This window comes from Sardina pilchardus, chromosome 19, assembly GCF_963854185.1.
Source record: "Sardina pilchardus chromosome 19, fSarPil1.1, whole genome shotgun sequence".
NCBI classification, from domain to species: domain Eukaryota; kingdom Metazoa; phylum Chordata; class Actinopteri; order Clupeiformes; family Clupeidae; genus Sardina; species Sardina pilchardus.
Window position 1 is genome coordinate 2920519 of NC_085012.1, and position 21242 is coordinate 2941760.

Below are 21242 nucleotides of genomic sequence, written 5' to 3' on the forward strand. Positions count from 1 at the left end.
TCAGGCAGGGTTACCCAGTGTAGATCAGGCAGGGTGTACCCAGTGCAGATCAGGCAGGGTGTAGATCAGGCAGGGTGTACCCAGTGCAGATCAGGCAGGGTGCAGATCTGCTTGAATGCTTCTTGAACAAAAAAGCTTCATTTTCTTTTCGTCTTAGGCCTACCACAGAATGTGATCCAGGTATTTCATTTAGAATGAAATGACGATAAAAAGCCTTTTTCCTGGAATGCCTTTTGGGTAATCTGTTATGGAGTTCACTTCTGATGGAGTTTTAGACTCGATGACCCCAAGCTACTTTAATTTGTATCTCCAGCAGTGACCTTTAGGGAATTGTGTCTCTATTAGGCTAGTAGGGCAAGATAAACGTGAGTCCTTTGCAGGCAACAACTGCATTTGACTGAAACCTCTTAATTTCGTTTAAATTGTAGGAAAATGGTGTATTCATGCATGGAATTGTGAACTTATTGAGGTCAATGCACTTATTTGGGGCAATATTTTTGCACTGTGTATTTTCACCTTTCCCATATTGAGGAATGACCATTATTTTCGCATCTATAAACTCTTTATACTACACTCTTCAAACTGCACTGTTTTTAACTCATCTCTGTGTCCAGATAGGAACAAATGTGTAGCCTATAAATAAATAATAATAATAATATTTCAGCAATAGCTGAAAAAGCAAAAAAAAAATTATAAAACATTATATTTCTTTATCATGACATTTTCCTCTCAGAATACGTTGGCTTACTTCCTTCCCGATGTGTCCTCATTGTTTTCATTGTGATAGACGAGACGCCAAAAGATACTGTGTTCTTATAGACCTGCCTGTTTTTACTCTTCCCTTGAGAGCCAAAACAGGCAAAGAGCTGAAATCAATGACAGTTTGAGAAGACATCCCGGGATTTCCACAGGCAGGGCTTAGACCGAGCCCCCCATATTCGTAGCCTCGCGCAAGACCTCCGGAAACAGTCGCTATATCACTTGCATTAGGTCATTTTCTGTTAGGCTACAAACTTCGTTACAAATGCTTACAACATCTCCGGCTGAGGTTGTTATTACAGCATAGTTTACTCAATCAATACAGAGATCCGCAAGCGTGGTAGCCACCTTATTAACTATTTGCTCATTCAACACTGCTTCTCGCCGCGCTGTTTACCCTCCCTCGCGAAAACGTCATGCGGTAGGCGAAGTCTATCCTTCACTCGGTGCCATTCTTGTATGACAGAAGAATCCCCCTGGAGCGCCTCCGGCCGATACCCCACCTGCAACCCGCTGACATCGCATGTTGGATGTTGAATCTTTCCGAAGTATACATGACCAGAAGTATGGAGGATACGCTTTTATAGAAGAAAACACCTGCGATAATGAGAAGAAACACAATGCAGTTGTTGGCTGGAGTCATCTGCGCTACTTTTATATCTTTGAGCGGCTTCGTTTTGGCGGAGAAGAAAGGTAAGTTTGCCAAATTTTTCACCGCGCTATTTTCGTGTGTGCGCATGTTGTCCCGTGTCAAAGGAAGTGTTTGTTTCTCTTGTTAGATTTCTTTTTGACTGAAAAGAACTTTGACTGAAAATAACAATTCTTCAATGAATTTAATTTAATTTAGTTCATCGCCCGTAGGCTACTTAATAGTTTAGACTTGTCCAGAAGCTTTGCATTAGTTATTTGTAGTCCACAGACGTTTAAGGCTACTATTATTATTAGGCTACTATATTTAAGTGCGAAAAGCTAACTTTCAAACAGAATCTTACATACAGATACAGTAATAGCTGGGAGGTCGATGGCGTTCTGGCTAAAACAGCATCGAATAGACCACATTATCACCACAAAGGTAATCGGAAACTAGCACCCAAATGTAAGCTGAGGAGCAAAACCACAGGCAGGTGCTCCAAATCCCGTGTGTAGATTGAGAACTTGAACACAAACAAAAACAAGTCTGTGAGTTTAAGAGCCATCTTCTCCTAAATTGTGTCTGATAGAATGTGTCATGGGCTTTAACAAGGCTTGAATAAGCCACAGAACTTATTCACACTGCGATATGTTCAGTCTCTTGTGTTGGGGGAAAGCTGGACCAGTGTCCAGATGCCAGATGGTGTCTGAGGCTGCTGGCTCTCCATGTGGCCGCTGCCCTGTCTGTCCAGCCCGCGCGCCCCTCTAATCGGGCAGTACCCCGAAAAACCAGGGGTGCTTGCCCAGCCTTTGTGTGCACCCTGAGTGAGCAGCACCAGAGCAGATGGCCGTCTGTGTGTCCATGTGTCGTCCCTCACGGTCTGCTCCTCAGCACCATGCAGACCTCCACAACGCTTCTATTCCTGGGCTTTGCTCTCGGGGTGGACAGGGCGCTTGGTTGGAGCCTCACCTGGACAGGGCGCTTGGTTGGAGCCTCACCTGGACAGGGCGCTTGGTTGGGAGCCTCACCTGGTGAGGTTATGCCTGAGCTACCGGACCAGTGGAGTGCTGTGCAGTTTGGTGTTGTGTAAAAAGAGAGAGAGAGAGAAATCGACTTTCATTGTAATTTCCACTCTCTATCTATAAAGCCTATACATTAACGAGACTAGAGGCCCTTGTGTTGATCTCAGTGTGAGAGAGATCAGTTCAGTTGAAGGAATATACATTATTTCAGCCCCATAGTGAGCTTTATATTGCCCCATAGTGAGCTTTGCATTGCCCCATAGTGAGCTTTATATTGCTCCATGGGTCTCGGTTGTAATCATGTCGAGCCCAGACGCCTTCAGAAAGCGCAGTGGTAAAGGGGCTGATGAGGCATTTCCTTTCAGCCTCCCGATTCTCCCAGGATTCCCTCGCTAGATAGAGGATTGTTCAGGTATGATTAAAAGTTGCTGACAAGTGTGGGGTTTTTTGATAAAAAATAACAGAAAAGGGATTTGATGAGCGCTTGTGTTCTGCCTGCGAAGGCCCCGCAGCTTAATTGAAGGAGTGATAATTGATGTCAGTCATGGCATTGTTCCGCCCGCTCAGCACCCTCACTCTCTCAACATCATTAGTGTCAATCACGCCACCGGCTTCTGCTTTTAAAAACCCCAGATTATGGTTCGCTTTTAAAGAGGTTATGGAAGATGCAGTTAGGAGAAATGCTCTGAGCTTTTCTGTTTTTCGTATGTTTTAATTTGTTGTCATGACTCCGTGCTAACAGAGGACCTATTGATTTAATTAGGCTCGCTGGAGTGCACAGTATTTAAGAGCCCTTGTTGTGGAGGCTGCCATGAAAATGAGGGAACATGAGAGGCTGGGGGTGCGCCTGAGGAGGCTCACCCTATTAAACACACACACACACACACACACACACACACACACACACACACACACACACACACACACACACACTGGCTCGTCCACAGCTCTGCCAAGAGTACTCATGGTGGTGTGTGTGTGTGTGTGTGTGTGTGTGTGTGTGGTTTGTGGTCTGTCGTCTCTGTTTGATTGTGTTGGCTCAGTGGAGACCCTCTAAAGTGAAGCGTGATACGTTGCTACTCTGACCTGTCTCGTCTGCTCCAGCCACAGTGTTGCTGCGTTCCTCCACACAAGTATGCAGTGAGCGATGAATCACAAGTCCCTCTTTGAGATTAATGCACCCCTGACACTCTGAGATCCCAGAGACGACGTGTTGGCTGCAAGGTGTTCATGTATACATCTCAGTCATGTATGCCTATCAGTGTGTCTCTCTCCTGTATCTTACAAGCATGAAACAGGATCTGTGTTGTTATGAAAGATTGTAATCCTCACCTCTTCTGTTTTGGCTCTGAGCTGTTGTTGAGCTGAGCTCTGAGCTGTTGTTTTGAACTGTCAGATGTTCCTGTCAATCTAAGAGAACTTCAAATGACTTTTCTAGCGATGTTTAATTCGATGCTTGTTAGTCCTGATATGAGCACAAAGATGTTTCTAGTGTTTTGTAGCTGTTCTAAATCCCCAGAGAAGTGAATTAAGCTGCTCACCCTAAACGCTCAAATCAATCACATGATTTTTTACTGTGGACCGAGGACTGTCCAGGTGTAGGCCTTCAACTTTTGTTTTTTAACAATGTCTCAGTCCCACACAAACGTCCCTTACAGTAAGATATCTGTGTGTAGCTCTCTCTTCCTCTCTCTCTCACTCTGTAGCTCTCTCTCTCTCTTTCTCTCTCTCTCTCTTTCTCTCTCTCTGTGTCGTAGCTCTCTCTCTCTCTTTCTCTCTCTCTCTGTCGTAGCTCTCTCTCTCTTTCTCTCTCTCTCTCTTTCTCTCTCTCTGTGTCGTTGCTCTCTTTCTCTCTCTCTGTGTCGTAGCTCTCTCTCTCTCTTTCTCTCTCTCTGTGTCGTTGCTCTCTCTCTCTCCACACCTTGTTTTGTGGTGCGTTGGCCAAGCTGAGTAAGTGATATGGTGAGAATGACTCTTTAGAGATCATCGCCTTCAGGCAAACTTTTTCCACACATAATCAAAACGATGTTCAGAAACTCTATCTTGGACACAAAGCCATGGGTGTCATGTCTTAAAACGTGGCTTTGTCAACAATACCCATAATTAAAGGTCCTGAACAACAGCTAAACACAATTAGTGCTTGGTTAGCATATGGTTCTGTTGTGCTTGAAAAGCGGTGCCACAGAGCAGGTTTTCTCTAGTGGTGGGAAAGCTGGACAGCTGGAAGATACAGAGATTCCCAAAGGAAGAGGGAATATTGACACCTCAGAGCTGACCTCACTTCCTCCTTCCCCAGCGTCTCCTCCCTACAGGTAAAATTGGGTCTCTGGCGCCTCCTTCTCCCTATACTGGCGCCTCCTTCTCCCTATAGTGGCGCCTCCTTCTCCCTACAGGCTAAATTGGGTCTCTGGCGCCTCCTTCTTCCTTCAGGCTAAATTGGGTCTTTGGCCGACGCTGTATTAGAACGTTAGCATTGCAGTCCCTGGACTATAGTCTTTGTATGTGTAATTACTTTGGAATAAACATGTTGTTATTGTTCCATGCTGGGGTGGGTGGCTATTCAAGGACATGTTAGTATTGGATCTAATGCATTGTGTGAAGGAGGAGGGAGAGGGAGGGAGGTTGAGCTTTTTGTGCATTGAGATTGTTTCCTTTAGACCAGAGCTCCAGACATTACATGTAGAGTATACAACTGCTTTAATTAAGGGTTCCAGACATTACATGTAGAGTATACAACTGCTTTAATTAAGGGCTCCAGACATTACATGTAGAGTATACAACTGCTTTAATTAAGGGCTCCAGACATTACATGTAGAGTATACAACTGCTTTAATTAAGGCAAACAGTAGAGTTTTCAGCGGGCAGGAGGATTATCACACGTTTTGGATTTGAGGAAGCTTCTCCCTCTCTCTACAGGCTACTGGATGTTGGCCGGTGGTTGTCTATATTAGAAGATGATCATTGTGGTCATTAGTGAGGGACTCTGGAACCTTTTGTCTTCATTATGTGACGGTGTTGTGTAAAGGGTTGCAATACCATAGAAACAGTGAACAGTAATATAATAGTTATCAACTGACTCAGGATCAGTTTTGAACCAGGCCTGTCTCCGAGCCTCCACTAGGTCGGATAGTCCAGTCCACACATTTGCACGTTGCTTGTTCAAGTGTGTTTGCACAACCTTGGTCGCTGTCCCCCGGCCTCGCGGTTGTGATTGAGCTGCACAAACAGCCCCTTGTGACCGGGGAGGGGATGAGAATGTGTGTGTCCATCTGGAGCTGTGGCGTGGAGACCGCTCATCTCTCGCCAAGCTTACGCCACAACAGCACCGCTGCACATGTCACGCCGTATCACCTCTACATCTACAGAATAACACCGTATCACCTCTACATCTACAGAATAACACCGTATCACCTCTACATCTACAGAATAACACCGCCTGCCTCTACATCTACAGAATAACACCGTATCACCTCTACATCTACAGAATAACACCGTATCACCTCTACACCTACAGAATAACACCGCCTGCCTCTACACCTACAGAATAACACCGCCTGCCTCTACACCTACAGAATAACACCGCCTGCCTCTACACCTACAGAATAACACCGCCTGCCTCTACACCTACAGAATAACACCGCCTGCCTCTACATCTACAGAATAACACCGCCTGCCTCTACACCTACAGAATAACACCGCCTGCCTCTACATCTACAGATTAACACCGCCTGCCTCTACATCTACAGATTAACACCGCCTGCCTCTACATCTACAGAATAACACCGCCTGCCTCTACACCTACAGAATAACACCGCCTGCCTCTACATCTACAGAATAACACCGCCTGCCTCTACATCTACAGATTAACACCGCCTGCCTCTACATCTACAGAATAACACCGTCTGCCTCTACATCTACAGAATAACACCACCTGCCTCTACATATACAGATCTACATCTACAGAATAACACCGCCTGCCTCTACATCTACAGAATTAACACCGCCTGCCTCTACATCTACAGAATAACACCGCCTGCCTCTACATCTACAGAATAACACCGTATCACCTCTACATCTACAGAATAACACCGCCTGCCTCTACATCTACAGAATAACACCGCCTGCCTCTACATCTACAGATCTACATCTACAGAATTAACACCGCCTGCCTCTACATCTACAGAATTAACACCGCCTGCCTCTACATCTACAGAATAACACCACCTGCCTCTACATCTACAGAATAACACCGCCTGCCTCTACATCTACAGAATTAACACCGCCTGCCTCTACATCTACAGAATAACACCGCCTGCCTCTACACCTACAGAATAACACTGCCTGCCTCTACATCTACAGAATTAACACCGCCTGCCTCTACATCTACAGATCTACATCTACAGAATAACACCGCCTGCCTCTACATCTACAGATCTACATCTACAGAATAACACCGCCTGCCTCTACATCTACAGAATAACACCGCCTGCCTCTACATCTACAGAATAACACCGCCTGCCTCTACACCTACAGAATAACACCGCCTGCCTCTACATCTACAGAATAACACCGCCTGCCTCTACATCTACAGAATAACACCGCCTGCCTCTACATCTACAGATCTACATCTACAGAATAACACCGCCTGCCTCTACATCTACAGAATAACACCGCCTGCCTCTACATCTACAGAATTAACACCGCCTGCCTCTACATCTACAGAATAACACCGCCTGCCTCTACATCTACAGAATAACACCGCCTGCCTCTACATCTACAGAATAACACCGTATCACCTCTACATCTACAGAATAACACCGTATGCCTCTACATCTACAGAATTAACACCGCCTGCCTCTACATCTACAGATCTACATCTACAGAATTAACACCGCCTGCCTCTACATCTACAGAATAACACCGCCTGCCTCTACATCTACAGAATAACACCGCCTGCCTCTACATCTACAGAATAACACCGCCTGCCTCTACAGCTACAGAATTAACACCGCCTGCCTCTACATCTACAGAATTAACACCGTCTGCCTCTACATCTACAGAATTAACACCGTCTGCCTCTACATCTACAGAATTAACACCGTCTGCCTCTACATCTACAGAATAACACCGCCTGCCTCTACATCTACAGAATAACACCGCCTGCCTCTACATCTACAGATCTACATCTACAGAATAACACCGCCTGCCTCTACATCTACAGAATAACACCGCCTGCCTCTACATCTACAGAATAACACCGCCTGCCTCTACATCTACAGAATAACACCGCCTGCCTCTACATCTACAGAATAACACCGTATCACCTCTACATCTACAGAATTAACACCGTCTGCCTCTACATCTACAGAATTAACACCGCCTGCCTCTACATCTACAGAATAACACCGCCTGCCTCTACATCTACAGATCTACATCTACAGAATAACACCGCCTGCCTCTACATCTACAGAATTAACACCGCCTGCCTCTACATCTACAGAATTAACACCGCCTGCCTCTACATCTACAGAATAACACCGCCTGCCTCTACATCTACAGATCTACATCTACAGAATTAACACCGCCTGCCTCTACATCTACAGAATTAACACCGCCTGCCTCTACATCTACAGAATTAACACCGCCTGCCTCTACATCTACAGAATAACACCGCCTGCCTCTACATCTACAGATCTACATCTACAGAATTAACACCGCCTGCCTCTACATCTACAGATCTACATCTACAGAATTAACACCGCCTGCCTCTACATCTACAGAATTAACACCGCCTGCCTCTACATCTACAGAATAACACCGCCTGCCTCTCAACACCAATGGCAATCCTGCAATATGCAAGAGTTATGTAATCATGTCTGATAACAGCTGAATATCCTATACAGATACTTGTTAATTATTTATTTATTTATTTATTTAAACTTTATTTAGCCAGGATTGTCCCATTGAGACTGAGCGTCTCTTCTGCTAGGGAGTCCTGGTCAAAATGGCAGCCAAACAAATAGTTCCAGACACAGACAAACACATGAACACATTTCCATAAGACACAGTAGCAGCTAAGAGTTTTGTGAAATGCCTCTAAAAGCAAATTACATTCCTCAGTGCACACCGTATTCATGCAAGCTGGTAACAATGCAAGTTCAAGCTAGTAACTGTTGTAATAGTTAGTGACGGGTTGCAATGGCTTAATCAAGCTAATTACAGCTTCTAATGGCTAATTACAGAACTGAACTGAACTGACCTACTGGTTGTAATGGCTAGTAACTCTGTGACTTGTTACGCTTTTACTCTTAAAATTCCTTGAATTCCTGAGGCTGTAGAATAGAACTCAGCCTGAGGTGCCAATGTGCCTTATACAGTTAAATAGTTTAAAGAATGTTACCATTAAAGAGTTCAAAGGGTCTCCATCAGGGTAACAACGTTAGAGATATAAGAGCTAAATAAGGCACTATTGCCACTTTTCGCTTTGATGCCAAACCCAGCCACCCTAATGCGCACGCACGCACACACACACACACACACACACACACGCACGCACACACACACACACACACTGTCCACCCTAACCAAATTCATCAACTGGCTGAAAGCACGTAAAGAGCAAACTTGTCCACCTGCAAGGCAGACACAAAGAGGAGTGATGATTCCTGTATGTCTTGAGAAGGCCGTCTGTATATATCAGAGTACGCCTTGGTGTGTGTCTGTGGAAACGTAGGAATGTGCTTTACACGTGTGTGTGATCGATTCCACTGCTGTAATAAGCCTACTGTGACCAGATCCATTAACCAATCAGGCGTCAGGGTGATTAACCATCAAAGTGCTCCTCACATTCCACTTGATTTGATCCCTGTTTCACACACTCTCTTGTAGTCGTCCTGACAGAGAAGGACTCTTATCACATTCTACGCTGTCTGTCTGTGTGTGTGTGTGTGTGTGTGTATGTGTGTGTGTGTACTGAGTCCCTCGCCCTGACAGCGATTCATATTGTAATCAGCTCTCAGCTCAGGCTGCAAGTTCAGTCAAGCCCCGTTCTGGTCGGAAGAGCACGAGGTGAACATGTGGGGTGTGTGTTGTGTGAACATGTGGGGTGTGTGTTGGCACTTGTGCCACATCCTCAACTGAAACCCTTTAGCCCTTTTATGGGTTTTATGTGTCATTTCCCCTCTGAGGGGCAACATGACGGCCTCAGATCTGAACCCTGACCTTTCACCTCTGCCCTTGTGCACACACCACAGTTGAGTTTGTAGTTCTCACCTTCACATTTGACTTGTTTTGTTTTAATGTTTTTTACATCTATGATAAATTCTTTGTATGGTATATTGTATGGTAGCCAAGGTAACCAGACACAAGCTTCATGTAAAGTAATCATGATGAAAAATAATCATTCCCCTTTTCCCAGCCTCAGCCAGGCCATATTGAAGTGGTTAAGTGAGGCATTGCTTTTGTGTTGAAGTGGATGGCCATATTGAAGTCGTTAAGTGAGGCATTGCTGTTGTGTTGAAGGGGATGGCCGATATCTGTGACACTCGGTTATTTCAGAAGCGTAAATTGCTGTCGGCCCGTATGTCTGCTGCCCCTGCCTAATTTAGTGGAAAGGTCAACATTTTGCTGCAATTGATTTACAGTTAAATGCGAGGAATGCGTTCAATGGCAAAAACATTTTCTGTCACCCTCTGTTTTAAAGAACGTCAATACCGCTCTTGTCAGCCATTTGCGGCCCATGTGCTTATTGAGTGTCTGGACGACACAAAAGCCCCATTGAGCCCCGCGCTGGTGCTACCTTACCGCCGCCTGAGGGGAGGTCACTCTGGCGTCTCCTCGTTTACACCCGTAATCCACTTATGTCCATCACAATCATATCTCCCACTTACACCCTTCACCCACTACAGCCATCACAATCATATTCATACACTCATGAACTTACACCCTTCACCCACTTACGTCCATCACAATCATATTCATACACTCATGAACTTACACCCTTCACCCACTTACGTCCATCACAATCATATTCATACACTCACATCCATCACAATCATATTCATACACTCATGAACTTACACCCTTCACCCACTACAGCCATCACAATCATATTCATACACTCATGAACTTACACCCTTCACCCACTACAGCCATCACAATCATATTCATACACTCACATCCATCACAATCATATTCATACACTCATGAACTTACACCCTTCACCCACTTACGTCCATCACAATCATATTCATACACTCACATCCATCACAATCATATTTATACACTCATGAACTTACACCCTTCACCCACTACAGCCATCAAAATCATATTCACATCCATCACAATCATATTTATACACTCATGAACTTACACCCTTCACCCACTACAGCCATCAGAATCATATTCATACACTTACATCCATCACAATCATATTTATACACTCATGAACTTACACCCTTCACCCACTACAGCCATCAGAATCATATTCATACACTCACATCCATCACAATCATATTTATACACTCATGAACTTACACCCTTCACCCACTTACGTCCATCAGAATCTCCCACTTTCAGCTGTCCAGCATCGGAGCCCAAGTACCTTAGAGACGAGGCCCAATGAAGCACCCAGGGGTGATGCTATGGAGTAATGATGACATATGTATACTGTACTCATAACCAGTGTACAGATTTCAACATTATACACAAATGTAGTGACTCCTCTCCCAACACAATACAATTGTGGTGTTCTGATTAAATATATTTAAGGGTTTCAGTGTTAAAACGTGGACTACAAGTCTAACAAGGATGATGTGTTTTAAGCTCTTTTTCACACTTGTCAAAGATCAGTGTTGGGTCAGATTACTTTGGAAATGTAATCCATTACTGCGTACAGACTACTGCGTACAGACACACACACCACACCAACTTTTGTAATCAGTAACTTAATCCATTGGATTTCAAAAATGCTGTAGCTTAATCAGGAGGAAAGGAGTGTACTGAAAAGGCCCTTGAGTCTGTGGCTGTTTGCAAGTGTGTGTTGGGGGTGCAAGATGGCTTATTTAGGAAAAATACTGGCATTGTGTCTACATTCTGTGTCAATTGACTCCCAAGTTGGATCTTAATTTTCCGACTATAACTACACTATATTGACTTGCACTCGCTGCAAGGTTGTGCTGGGTTGAGCGAATATGGCCAGATATGTGTGTTGTGGTAATTCTATTGAACTGCAACTTCATGGTACACATGTAGCCCCCACTTCCCATCTTGAGCACAAATTGTGTTGATATCTAAACCCCCCTCCTGATCTGGGTCACACCGATGCCTCGTGTTGATCTCCACCAATCAGCTCGGCACTGACCTGCACCAATCAGCTCTGCACTGACCGGTCCTCATGTTGATCTCCACCAATCAGCTTGGCACTGACCTGCACCAATCAGCTCTGCACTGACCTGCACCAATCAGCTCTGCACTGACCTGCACCAATCAGGTCTGCACTGACCGGTCCTCGTGTTGATCTCCACCAATCAGCTCTGCACTGGCTAGACCCCGAAGCCATTTGTTTTGAGAATAACGGCTGGCTGATGAAGTTATTGGCTGGCTAGCCGGCTCAGCCAAAACCTAAATGGCTGCTGCAGCCGCCAAATTTTTAATGGCTGATAATGGCTTAAGTTGCCTCTTCATGCCTACAGATGCCTATGTTGTACTAGATCTCAATACACAATGTTATTATATCATTTTTAACAAAGCTCTGCACATTTCACTTCAATGTAGACTGAAGCATGCATTGTGAACTAGCGCAGCAATTTCTGGAGATGGTGAAATGCTGCAGTCGCAGTAATATCGCATGCTGTAAATCTGTCCGCTCCAAAATACGTTTCATATCATCAATCTTTGGTTTTGATGTTTGTGCAACCGGGCCCTGAAGATTTTCAAGTCCGAGTAGAACTTCGTAGGAATTAGGAAAGTATATGAAAAGCGAGATCAAAATAAGGCTACCGTTGGCTTCTTTCCCCCATTTCATCTCAGCGCGAGAAAGCAAAAACATTGCAGAGAACGTGGACTTTTAATTGGCCATCAACTCACTGAGTCCTGTGTATCGTAGCAACGAGCACAAGACTGATGTGGTGAATACAGTGGGAAAACCTTGTGTATCGTTTATTTTTCGTACCCTCTATGTGATATAATTGTTTTTAGATGCAACAAGTCCAAGTCTAAGTTTGGCTCAGCCAAAGTTTATCAGATGGCGGCTCAATTTGGCTTACAAAAATTATTGGCTGGCGGCGGCTGAAATTCTAAATGGCGCAAATGGCGCAAATGGCGGCGGCTTCGGGGTCTAGCACTGGCCCAGACTCAGACCTGTGAACAGTAGCACTTTGGGAGTCAGGTGTGCTGAGAGTGGAGCTGAACACACACACACACACACACACACACACACACACACACACACACACACACACACACACAGTGGAGCTGAACGGCGGGGCTGCTGCCTCTCATCCTAGCACAACTACACACACACACACACACACACACACACACACACACACACACACACACACACAGTGGAGCTGAACATCCGGGCTGCTGCCTCTCTTCCTAGCACAACTCCTGAGGCCTTGGGAAGGAAGTTAACACAACATAGATGTGTACCAGCTAGATACAGCTACACAACAGTAATAGGCCAATTAGTCCTCTCTGTATAGGTACCTTGGCCTCCTTTCAGCCTAGTTCTGCTACATCATAGCACACATGTAGCCTCTACTTCTCCTTTTAAACACAATGATGACTATCAACTGATGTTGTGTTCCTGCACAGAACCTCTCACATGAAGTGGAACAAATAGGCGTCCATATTATTCTCTAGCTGGGTCATAGTAGGGTGTATATATATAAAAATGATTCCATGCTCCTTGAAGACAGTATTTTGAGTATTTACAAAAATACAGCATTTTATTATGATACATTATGGCTACAGTATTTTGTAGTTTATAATCGTTTTTTAATGTGATCTGGTCTGATTATAGCTCCTTGATTACATATTTCAGATGACGTGTTGTCAGTTCCTGCCCAACCCTGTTAAAGACATAATAATGAGCGATGATCCTTTAAGACCACTGACTCCTGACATGCCATTACGATTTATTTACATGCTAGTAACAGCCATGGCACAATCTTTCAGTTTACGACATGTTTGATGGCAGGTGTACCGTAACGATACTTTAAAGTACTTTGTTGTTAGTTTAATTTGTTCCCTTACTTGTTGTTTGTTCCCCAGATGTTTATCAGCAATGATATGCCAATGGTTGTCCACAAATGCTGCACTCGCATCAAGGGTGATGAGGGGGCTTTTGCCCCTTGATAGACCTAAAAACTACTTTTTTATATATCTTTGAAACACTAGCTTCATTTTATTGATTGACAGTAACAAAATCAAACTTTCATTCAACATGGCTTGTACAGAATATACAAAGCACACCATGACAGTTTCAACATGTGACTTAAATACAGTTTACAGACATATTAGTTAGCGCTTCTCCTCAACATGTGATCTTTACCGTTTACAGACATATTAGTTAGCGCTTCTCCTCAACACTCCTGTGTCAAACCCTCTTAAGAATCAGGAAACTTATGGCAAAGTAGGTTAAAGACTATATGACTTACTGCGGTCACCCGGCGTTGACCCTTCTATACCAAGCGAGTGCACTAATAAGCCCATCAGGGCCATTCGCTCCGCTGGAGTCTGATGTGACCGGGGCCTGTGCTTTCTCAGGAGGTCCTGCGTCCAGCCTCCTTTAAATGTGCCGTCTAATTTCAGCCTCCACAGATTTTATTTACCACAATTCAATTTGTCTGCAGCCTACGACCGTGGCTCTCCCTGTGGCTGTGAATAGTGCCACTTACAGAGGCTGAACAATGTGCGTGGCCCTGCAGCGGTGGTGCTGGAGGCCAGACTAGAGGTGGTGGAGGTGGTGGTGGAGGTGGAGGAGGCCAGACTAGAGGTAGTGGTGGAGGTGGAGGAGGCCAGACTAGAGGTAGTGGTGGAGGCCAGACTAGAGGTAGTGGTGGAGTTGGTGGTGGAGGCCAGACTAGAGGTAGTGGTGGAGGCCAGACTAGAGGTGGTGGTGGAGTTGGTGGTGGAGGCCAGACTAGAGGTAGTGGTGGAGTTGGTGGTGGAGGCCAGACTAGAGGTAGTGGTGGAGGCCAGACTAGAGGTGGTGGTGGAGGTGGAGGAGGCCAGACTAGAGGTAGTGGTGGAGGTGTGAGATGTTTATCTTCAGTCATATCATGACGTTGTTCAAAGTGAGAGCAAGAATTCTTTTTGATTTTTCAGGCCTGTTGCCTGTTACTTGTTGCAGGAACGCCAGTCGTATTGTCATGAAGCCAGAGAAGCAGTGCAGCATAATAGAACCAGTGCAGCATAATAGAACCAGTGCAGCACAATAGAACCAGTGCAGCATAATAGAACCAGTACAGCACAATAGCTGGAGTCATGAAGCCAGAGAAGCAGTGCAGCATAATAGCTGGCCTGGCATGTCCTGGTCCTATTACTGTGTGTGGCTTTTGGCCTTGGGTCATTTGTCATGGTTTGAATAAGAATTAAGATATTAAGATACTGTATATGACAAGATATTAATATGCCCGTGCTACTCTTCCTGTGCATTCGTGCATGCCGGAGGGTTGGGAGGAGCAGTGCATAGCTGAAGACTCACAAGCGTGTAGTATCAACAGGCTGCTTGCATTGCAGGCATGTTGTCTTGCCGTGATTTTGCAATGCATCTCACACATGACATGAAGGAGCTCAATGGACTTTTGTTGTTCACACAAAGTAGCATCCGTCTTCCAGGAACATTGTGTGGGTTGGCATGGGTTGGCGTGGGTTGGCATAAGCGGATGACTAAGCCAGTTGATATGGAACAGTGACTCCACATGACGTGGTGACCAAGGTACTCCAAGAAGCACATGGCCACACACACACACACACACACACACACACACACACACACACACACACACACACACACACACACACACACACACACACAGGATGTACCTGATGAAGACCAGAATGGACAGTTACAGTGTGCCGATACTGTATTTCTTTGCATATAGATTACATTCCCTGCCCCCCCCTCCACACACACACTACGACCCGACTTTAAGTTGCAACATACACACTCTCCACCCCCGCCACCCACCCACCCACGCACACACACACATACACACACACACACACACACACACACATATAGAAGCCGCATACTGTATGTGTTGTGTACATGTCCTGGGTCAGTGTATCCAGAAGGCTCTAAGTACACACGGCTGACCTCTCAGATCAAGGCCATCTTGTGTGGGATGATAACATCATTTGTCTGGTGTGTCATCTTGTTTTGCTAACATATGTTTACAAGTGAAAGCTGATGCTTCCAGGAAGAGTGAGAGACCTGCAAACAGTGCCCTCAAATCTGTCAACATCACAGCAGGTCAAGCAAACCCACGCATGCGAGGAGGAGCCGTCAGATGACCACAGCGGCTCTCTGGACGTCCAGATAGCGTGTTCTGCTAGCTGGACAGAGGGGGATTGTGATGGTGATTCTGTCCTTGCTCTTAGTGATCGATATCAAAGCGCTTGATGTGTCTGTATTGACCGGGTGTCAACAGGATGTTGGTCATGCGTCTGATGTCCTCATGGACGTGGACACTGCAGACCGTCACACAGAGTCTGTGTTTATTGCCACATTTTTATATTTCAGCCACTTACAGGATTTTATTAATAGAGACATTGAGGTGAATGTTCATGAATTAATGTGAATGTTCATGAGTTTGTGTTTTTTATTGCATTTGACATATTACACCATGAAACAGTATTTTTTCTATCACAACAGAGATTGGCATGGTTTTATTTCGGTTAACCTAAAAGCTGGTTTGATTTGCTTTGAGAGATGATCTTACTGAAAGTACCCCATGCCAATCTCTAGGTGTGGTGAAGGGTGTGTGATGATGTGGGGCTACTGAAAGTACCCCATGCCCATCTCTAGCTGTGGTGAAGGGTGTGTGATGATGTGGGGCTATTGAAAGTACCCCATGCCGATCTCCAGGTGTGGTGAAGGGTGTGTGATGATGTGGGGCTATTGAAAGTACCCCATGCCGATCTCTAGGTGTGGTGAAGGGTGTGTGATGATGTGGGGCTATTTCAAATTGCAATTGCCAAGGGAACTTTATCAGGATACATAGTATCCTTGATCTATGAAATAACTGACCTTTAATAACAAGACTCTGCCTGCCTCTATGGGAATTTAACATAGGGTTATATTTATGCCCCCTGTAGTTTAAGAAAGAATATGATTTATTTACGATACATTATTCAGTCATAAAGAAAATTAGTGTCCTTAAAGGTTGCATTTTCCCTCATTTTTGAATGAAGTAATCCACCATTTTGAAGCGCCTGACTGCTGTCCCAGCTCTCTCCTGATGGATGAGCTAGTCAAGTCCTAGCTGGCTTCTCCTCTCCAGATCTCCTCATGCAGCTCTCAGATCTCTGACTAAGTGTTGACTAGAGCCCAACCGAGCGTATCAATGGAGCCCCACTTATACACACACTCACACACACACACTCATAGTTGTTTATACAGTTGAGCAGGTAGGCTGTGACCGCACAAGGCAGGTAATGAGAGGACATTACATGAGATCACTGTCACATTACCTGAGATCCTTCTGGACTCGTTGAGCTCGAAGTTGTACGATCATGTGGAGGGGATGCAGAGTCTCTAATCAGAGACCACAGCAAATGGACTTCTTATCTTGACCAATGCCGTTAACATGTTAACGCTGACTGTGTCTTTATGGTTCATATGCAAAGCCCAGTCCAAGGCCTTAATGTGAAGAGTAAGGCAAGCCTGACAATAGCTAAGAAGTAAAGGAATGGAATGTCCCATTTTTAAACAAAAGAGGTTTAACCGCTACTTGACTGAAGAAATGAGGGGGTTGGAGACTTTTAACTGGAAAGGCCTGACAGAGAATGTAAAGGATTTTCTCATGATTATTTTGCTTAACAACCTGTTCAGTCAAATCCAAACGCTTGCGGTGCTTAATGATTGACAGCTGGTCCGCTGCCAGTGGCAGTGCTGCAGAGGGGCGGGCCTTCGCACACACTGTTCTAAATGATTGACAGCTGGCCCGGGGCCAGAGGGCGGGCCTTTGCACACACTGTTCTAATTGCAGATTGAAGTCGTCTGATCTCAGGCCTGTTCTTGTCATCACCTCAGTTATATCATGCCACGGCATGTCATCATCTCCCAGTGACCTCTCTCCCTACCTCTCTCTCTCTCCCTCTCTCTCCCTCCCTCTCTCTCTCTCCCTCTCTCTCCCTCTCTCTCTCCCTCTCGCTCTCTCTCTCTTTCTCTCTCTCTCTCTCTCCCTCTCCCTCTCTCTTTCTCTCTCTCTTTCTCCCTGCCGTGTGTGTGTGTGTGTGTGTGTTTGGCAGTGTGTTGAATTGTTTGGAAATCCATGATAAAAGGTCTTGGATTTGACATTAAAATACTCCAGCGTTGAGCGTGCTATCAGGCACAATGCTTGATCTCTATTTTGTTGTAATGTTTTAATGAGGTCACTTCCTGCTCTGCAGGTCTTGGCAGGCAGCAGTGTTCTCTCGTCTCAGCAGCTGCAGTGTGTGAGCCTAGTTACTGCGGCAACCGACTCTACTGTACCGTACTGTACTGCAGTATGTGAGCCCAGTTACCGCGCCATGCTCAGCACCTACTCTACTGTACCGTACTGTACCGTACCGTACTGTACCGTACCGTACTGTACTGCAGTGTGTGAGCCCAGTTACCGCGCCATGCTCAGCACCGACTCTACTGTACCGTACCGTACTGTACTGTACTGTACTGTACTGTACTGTCTTCAGATGGCTGTTTGGGACTCTAGCAAATAGGCCTTTTAGTTGGTACTGGCAAGCTAACTGAGTGTTAGCATTAGAACAACTTTGAAAAATAGTTTGCTGTAGAGTTTTTTTTTTATTTATTTATTTTTTAATCAGCTTCATCAAAGGCAATGAAAGTGGTTTATACTCGCAGCCCTAATAAGATGTGAGGTGAGACGTTTCCATGCCCCAATCCAGCTGTTAGCCGTGCCAGTAAATAGCTGTGTTTGCTTGGAGGATGAAAGCAACACGAACCTGTGAGTTCCCTTTCAGGGCGCTGGCTGTTTGTGTAAGAAAAGAGTCTGTGCCCTGCCGGCCTGCCTGCGCAAACAAGCCATTGCAGCGCAGAGAGACGAGCTGTCCCAGGTCCGTGGTTCACCGCTGACCATGCCTGACCCGGGCAGGGCTTGGGTTAGCACCCCCATAGGGAATGCAGCACTTGAGTGGCTGGGGAGACAGCACACAAGAGAGGAGAGGAGAGGAGAGGAGAGAGGTGGAGGTCCAGCCCCTCTGGCTCATGCTGAAGGCCTACAGTATACTAAGGCAGAGAGCTTGTTAGTCCAGACAGTCTATCAGAAAAACACTCAACCCAAAACTGATTGCAACAGAAATGTTTTTTTGTTGTATTCAGGGTGAAACTTGCTAAATTTGATAAAAAAAAAAAAATATTTAGGATTTTTTTTAATTGGCATATTTCCCAAAATGGCCGCCAAAAGTCAGATGGAAAAGAACAGCATATTTCCACACCTAATAGATCGATTTTTATGATTTTACTATCAAATCATAGGTTTTCTGGGATGCTGAGTTCATGTCTGGGGTGAAGAGGTTGGGGGCACACTGTGGACTGCACTGAGTCTCAGGCAACAGGAGGGGTCTGTGTAGATGTGCTGTGCTGTATGGATTTATATTCAGTCATTCCAATATTATTGTGCTGCTTGCTTTTTTCAGACTCTTTTCTATTGTAACACCTTGTCAGTCAATAGTGATAGTAAATAAAAGGTGTAAAACGTTTTGTCAGTGCTGTCGTTGCCCAGTTCAAGTACAGGCCAGTGCAGATGTGTGTAGGTTATCTTATGCTATAGCCTATACTACTTGTCACACACACATTTAAACACACATTTAGTAAAGCCAGCTTTGGCTATAGGCTGCACGGCCAGGATGCGGTTAGGCTGGTATCAAGATGTTGCTAGGGGAAGTGTTATTATTCTTATCGTAAGATTAAAAAAAAAAAAATCAATTTGTTGTTGTTTTTAGTATGAAAAGACTTACCCAGCACACTCTCGAAAGATCATTTTTACTTATTTTAAGAAGAATTATGAAGACAAATTTACTCTGGCAGACAAATTAGTAATGTTCCCACAGTTGTTTCTCACACCAACGTCAAGTTTCTTCAGAATTGTACCCATCAGTTTCCTGAACTAGCAGAATACATGGAAACTGTTACTGTAAGCGGCTTCCTGCAGCATTGCTCATAAAGTTCCTCATGTATCATCTATACACTGTATTGTACATGTATGTCCAGTGGTGATGCACTTAGTGCTTACACAGTAGCCAGATAGTTAAACACCATCCTATCTGACCAACAGCAGTGCAATATCATTCTGCCGATGTATTTACAGAGACTTCATTAACGTCAGAGACCTCACTCTCTGCATTATATGTCAGTGTACCATGAGTTTGAAGCTGTTATTTATATTCCCATAAAAAGATGCCTAATATTCCCATAAACAGGTGCCTAATATTCCCATAAACAGGTGCCTAATATTCCCATAAACAGGTGCCTAATATTCCCATAAACAGGTGCCTAATATTCCCATAAAAAGATGCCTAATATTCCCATAAAAAGATGCCTAATATTCCCATAAACAGGTGCCTAATATTCCCATAAACAGATGTCTAATATTCCCATAAAAAGATGCCTAATATAAAACAGAATTATTTGTGAAATGGTTTCAAGGCCAACTGAAGAGAAGAGGGGAGAGGGGAGGGGAGGAGAAGAAAAGAGGGGAGAGGAGAGGAGAGAGGGAAGAGAGGAGAGGAGGGGGGAGAGGAGAGGAAGAGGGGAGAGGAGGAGAGGAGAGGAGAGGAGAGGTATTTAGATATTTAGTGCAGGTCATCTTGCTCCAGATCTTGTCCTCTTCCCAGAGACGTGACTTCCCATGGCAGAGTAGAAAAGCAGCTTTGAGGGATCGCAGCTGTGTTGATCCAGCCGCAGGACAGCCAAGTGGCCCCCGAGGAGCACACACACACCACCGGACACACACACACACACACACACACACACACACACACACACACCACTCCGCTCCTGACCTCCAGGGTCCAGACCCCTAAAGCACTCTCCACCGCTCTGCATCGCACAGCACCCTGGGAGAGACACCACAACTCTGGCCCCGCCTCCAAACAGCCTCAGTGTGTGTGTGTGTGTGTGTGTGTGTGTAGCTCACCTTTCCAACAGCTTCAGTGTGGGAGTGTGTGTGTGTGTGTGTGGAGCTAACCCTCCAAACCGCTTCGGTGTGTGTGTGTGTGTGTGTGTTGTGCTCACTCTTCAAACAGCTTCAGTATGTGTGTGTGTGTGTGTGTGTGTGTGTGTGTGTGTAGCTCATTTATTTGGTCAGTGATTTATCTGTGAGCAGTTGGACCATGAAAAGGATGTGCAGCAACTGAAAGCATAACATGTTAAGACGTTAAGCTCCCTGCACAAATGTATCTCCATGAACACACACACACACACACACACACACCTTCAGCACGTAATCCCTCAACAACATCAGTCTTAATCCTCACATATCCATTACACTAACACACCAATTTGTCAGTCAGCTGCTAATGAGTGGTAACACAGAAGTCTTTAGAGGAAGTACTTGATGTTTTGAAGGTGTATTTATTCAGCGCTGTTCTGTTTTCGT

At 45.1% G+C, this 21242-nt stretch overlaps 1 protein-coding gene across 3 annotated transcripts in view; it reads left to right on the top strand.

The window, feature by feature from the left end:
* The first annotated feature begins 1219 nt into the window (after positions 1–1219).
* The window catches only part of LOC134066455 (epidermal growth factor receptor-like), a 53799-nt gene continuing 33776 nt past the window's right edge, over positions 1220–21242 (top strand). For all 3 annotated transcript variants that reach the window (XR_009936440.1, XM_062521804.1, XM_062521805.1), the window contains exon 1: positions 1220–1452. Coding sequence is in view for 2 of the 3 variants with exons in the window: in XM_062521804.1 (XP_062377788.1) it covers positions 1365–1452 (88 nt within the window). In the remaining variant the exon portion in view is untranslated. The remainder of the gene's footprint in view (positions 1453–21242) is intronic.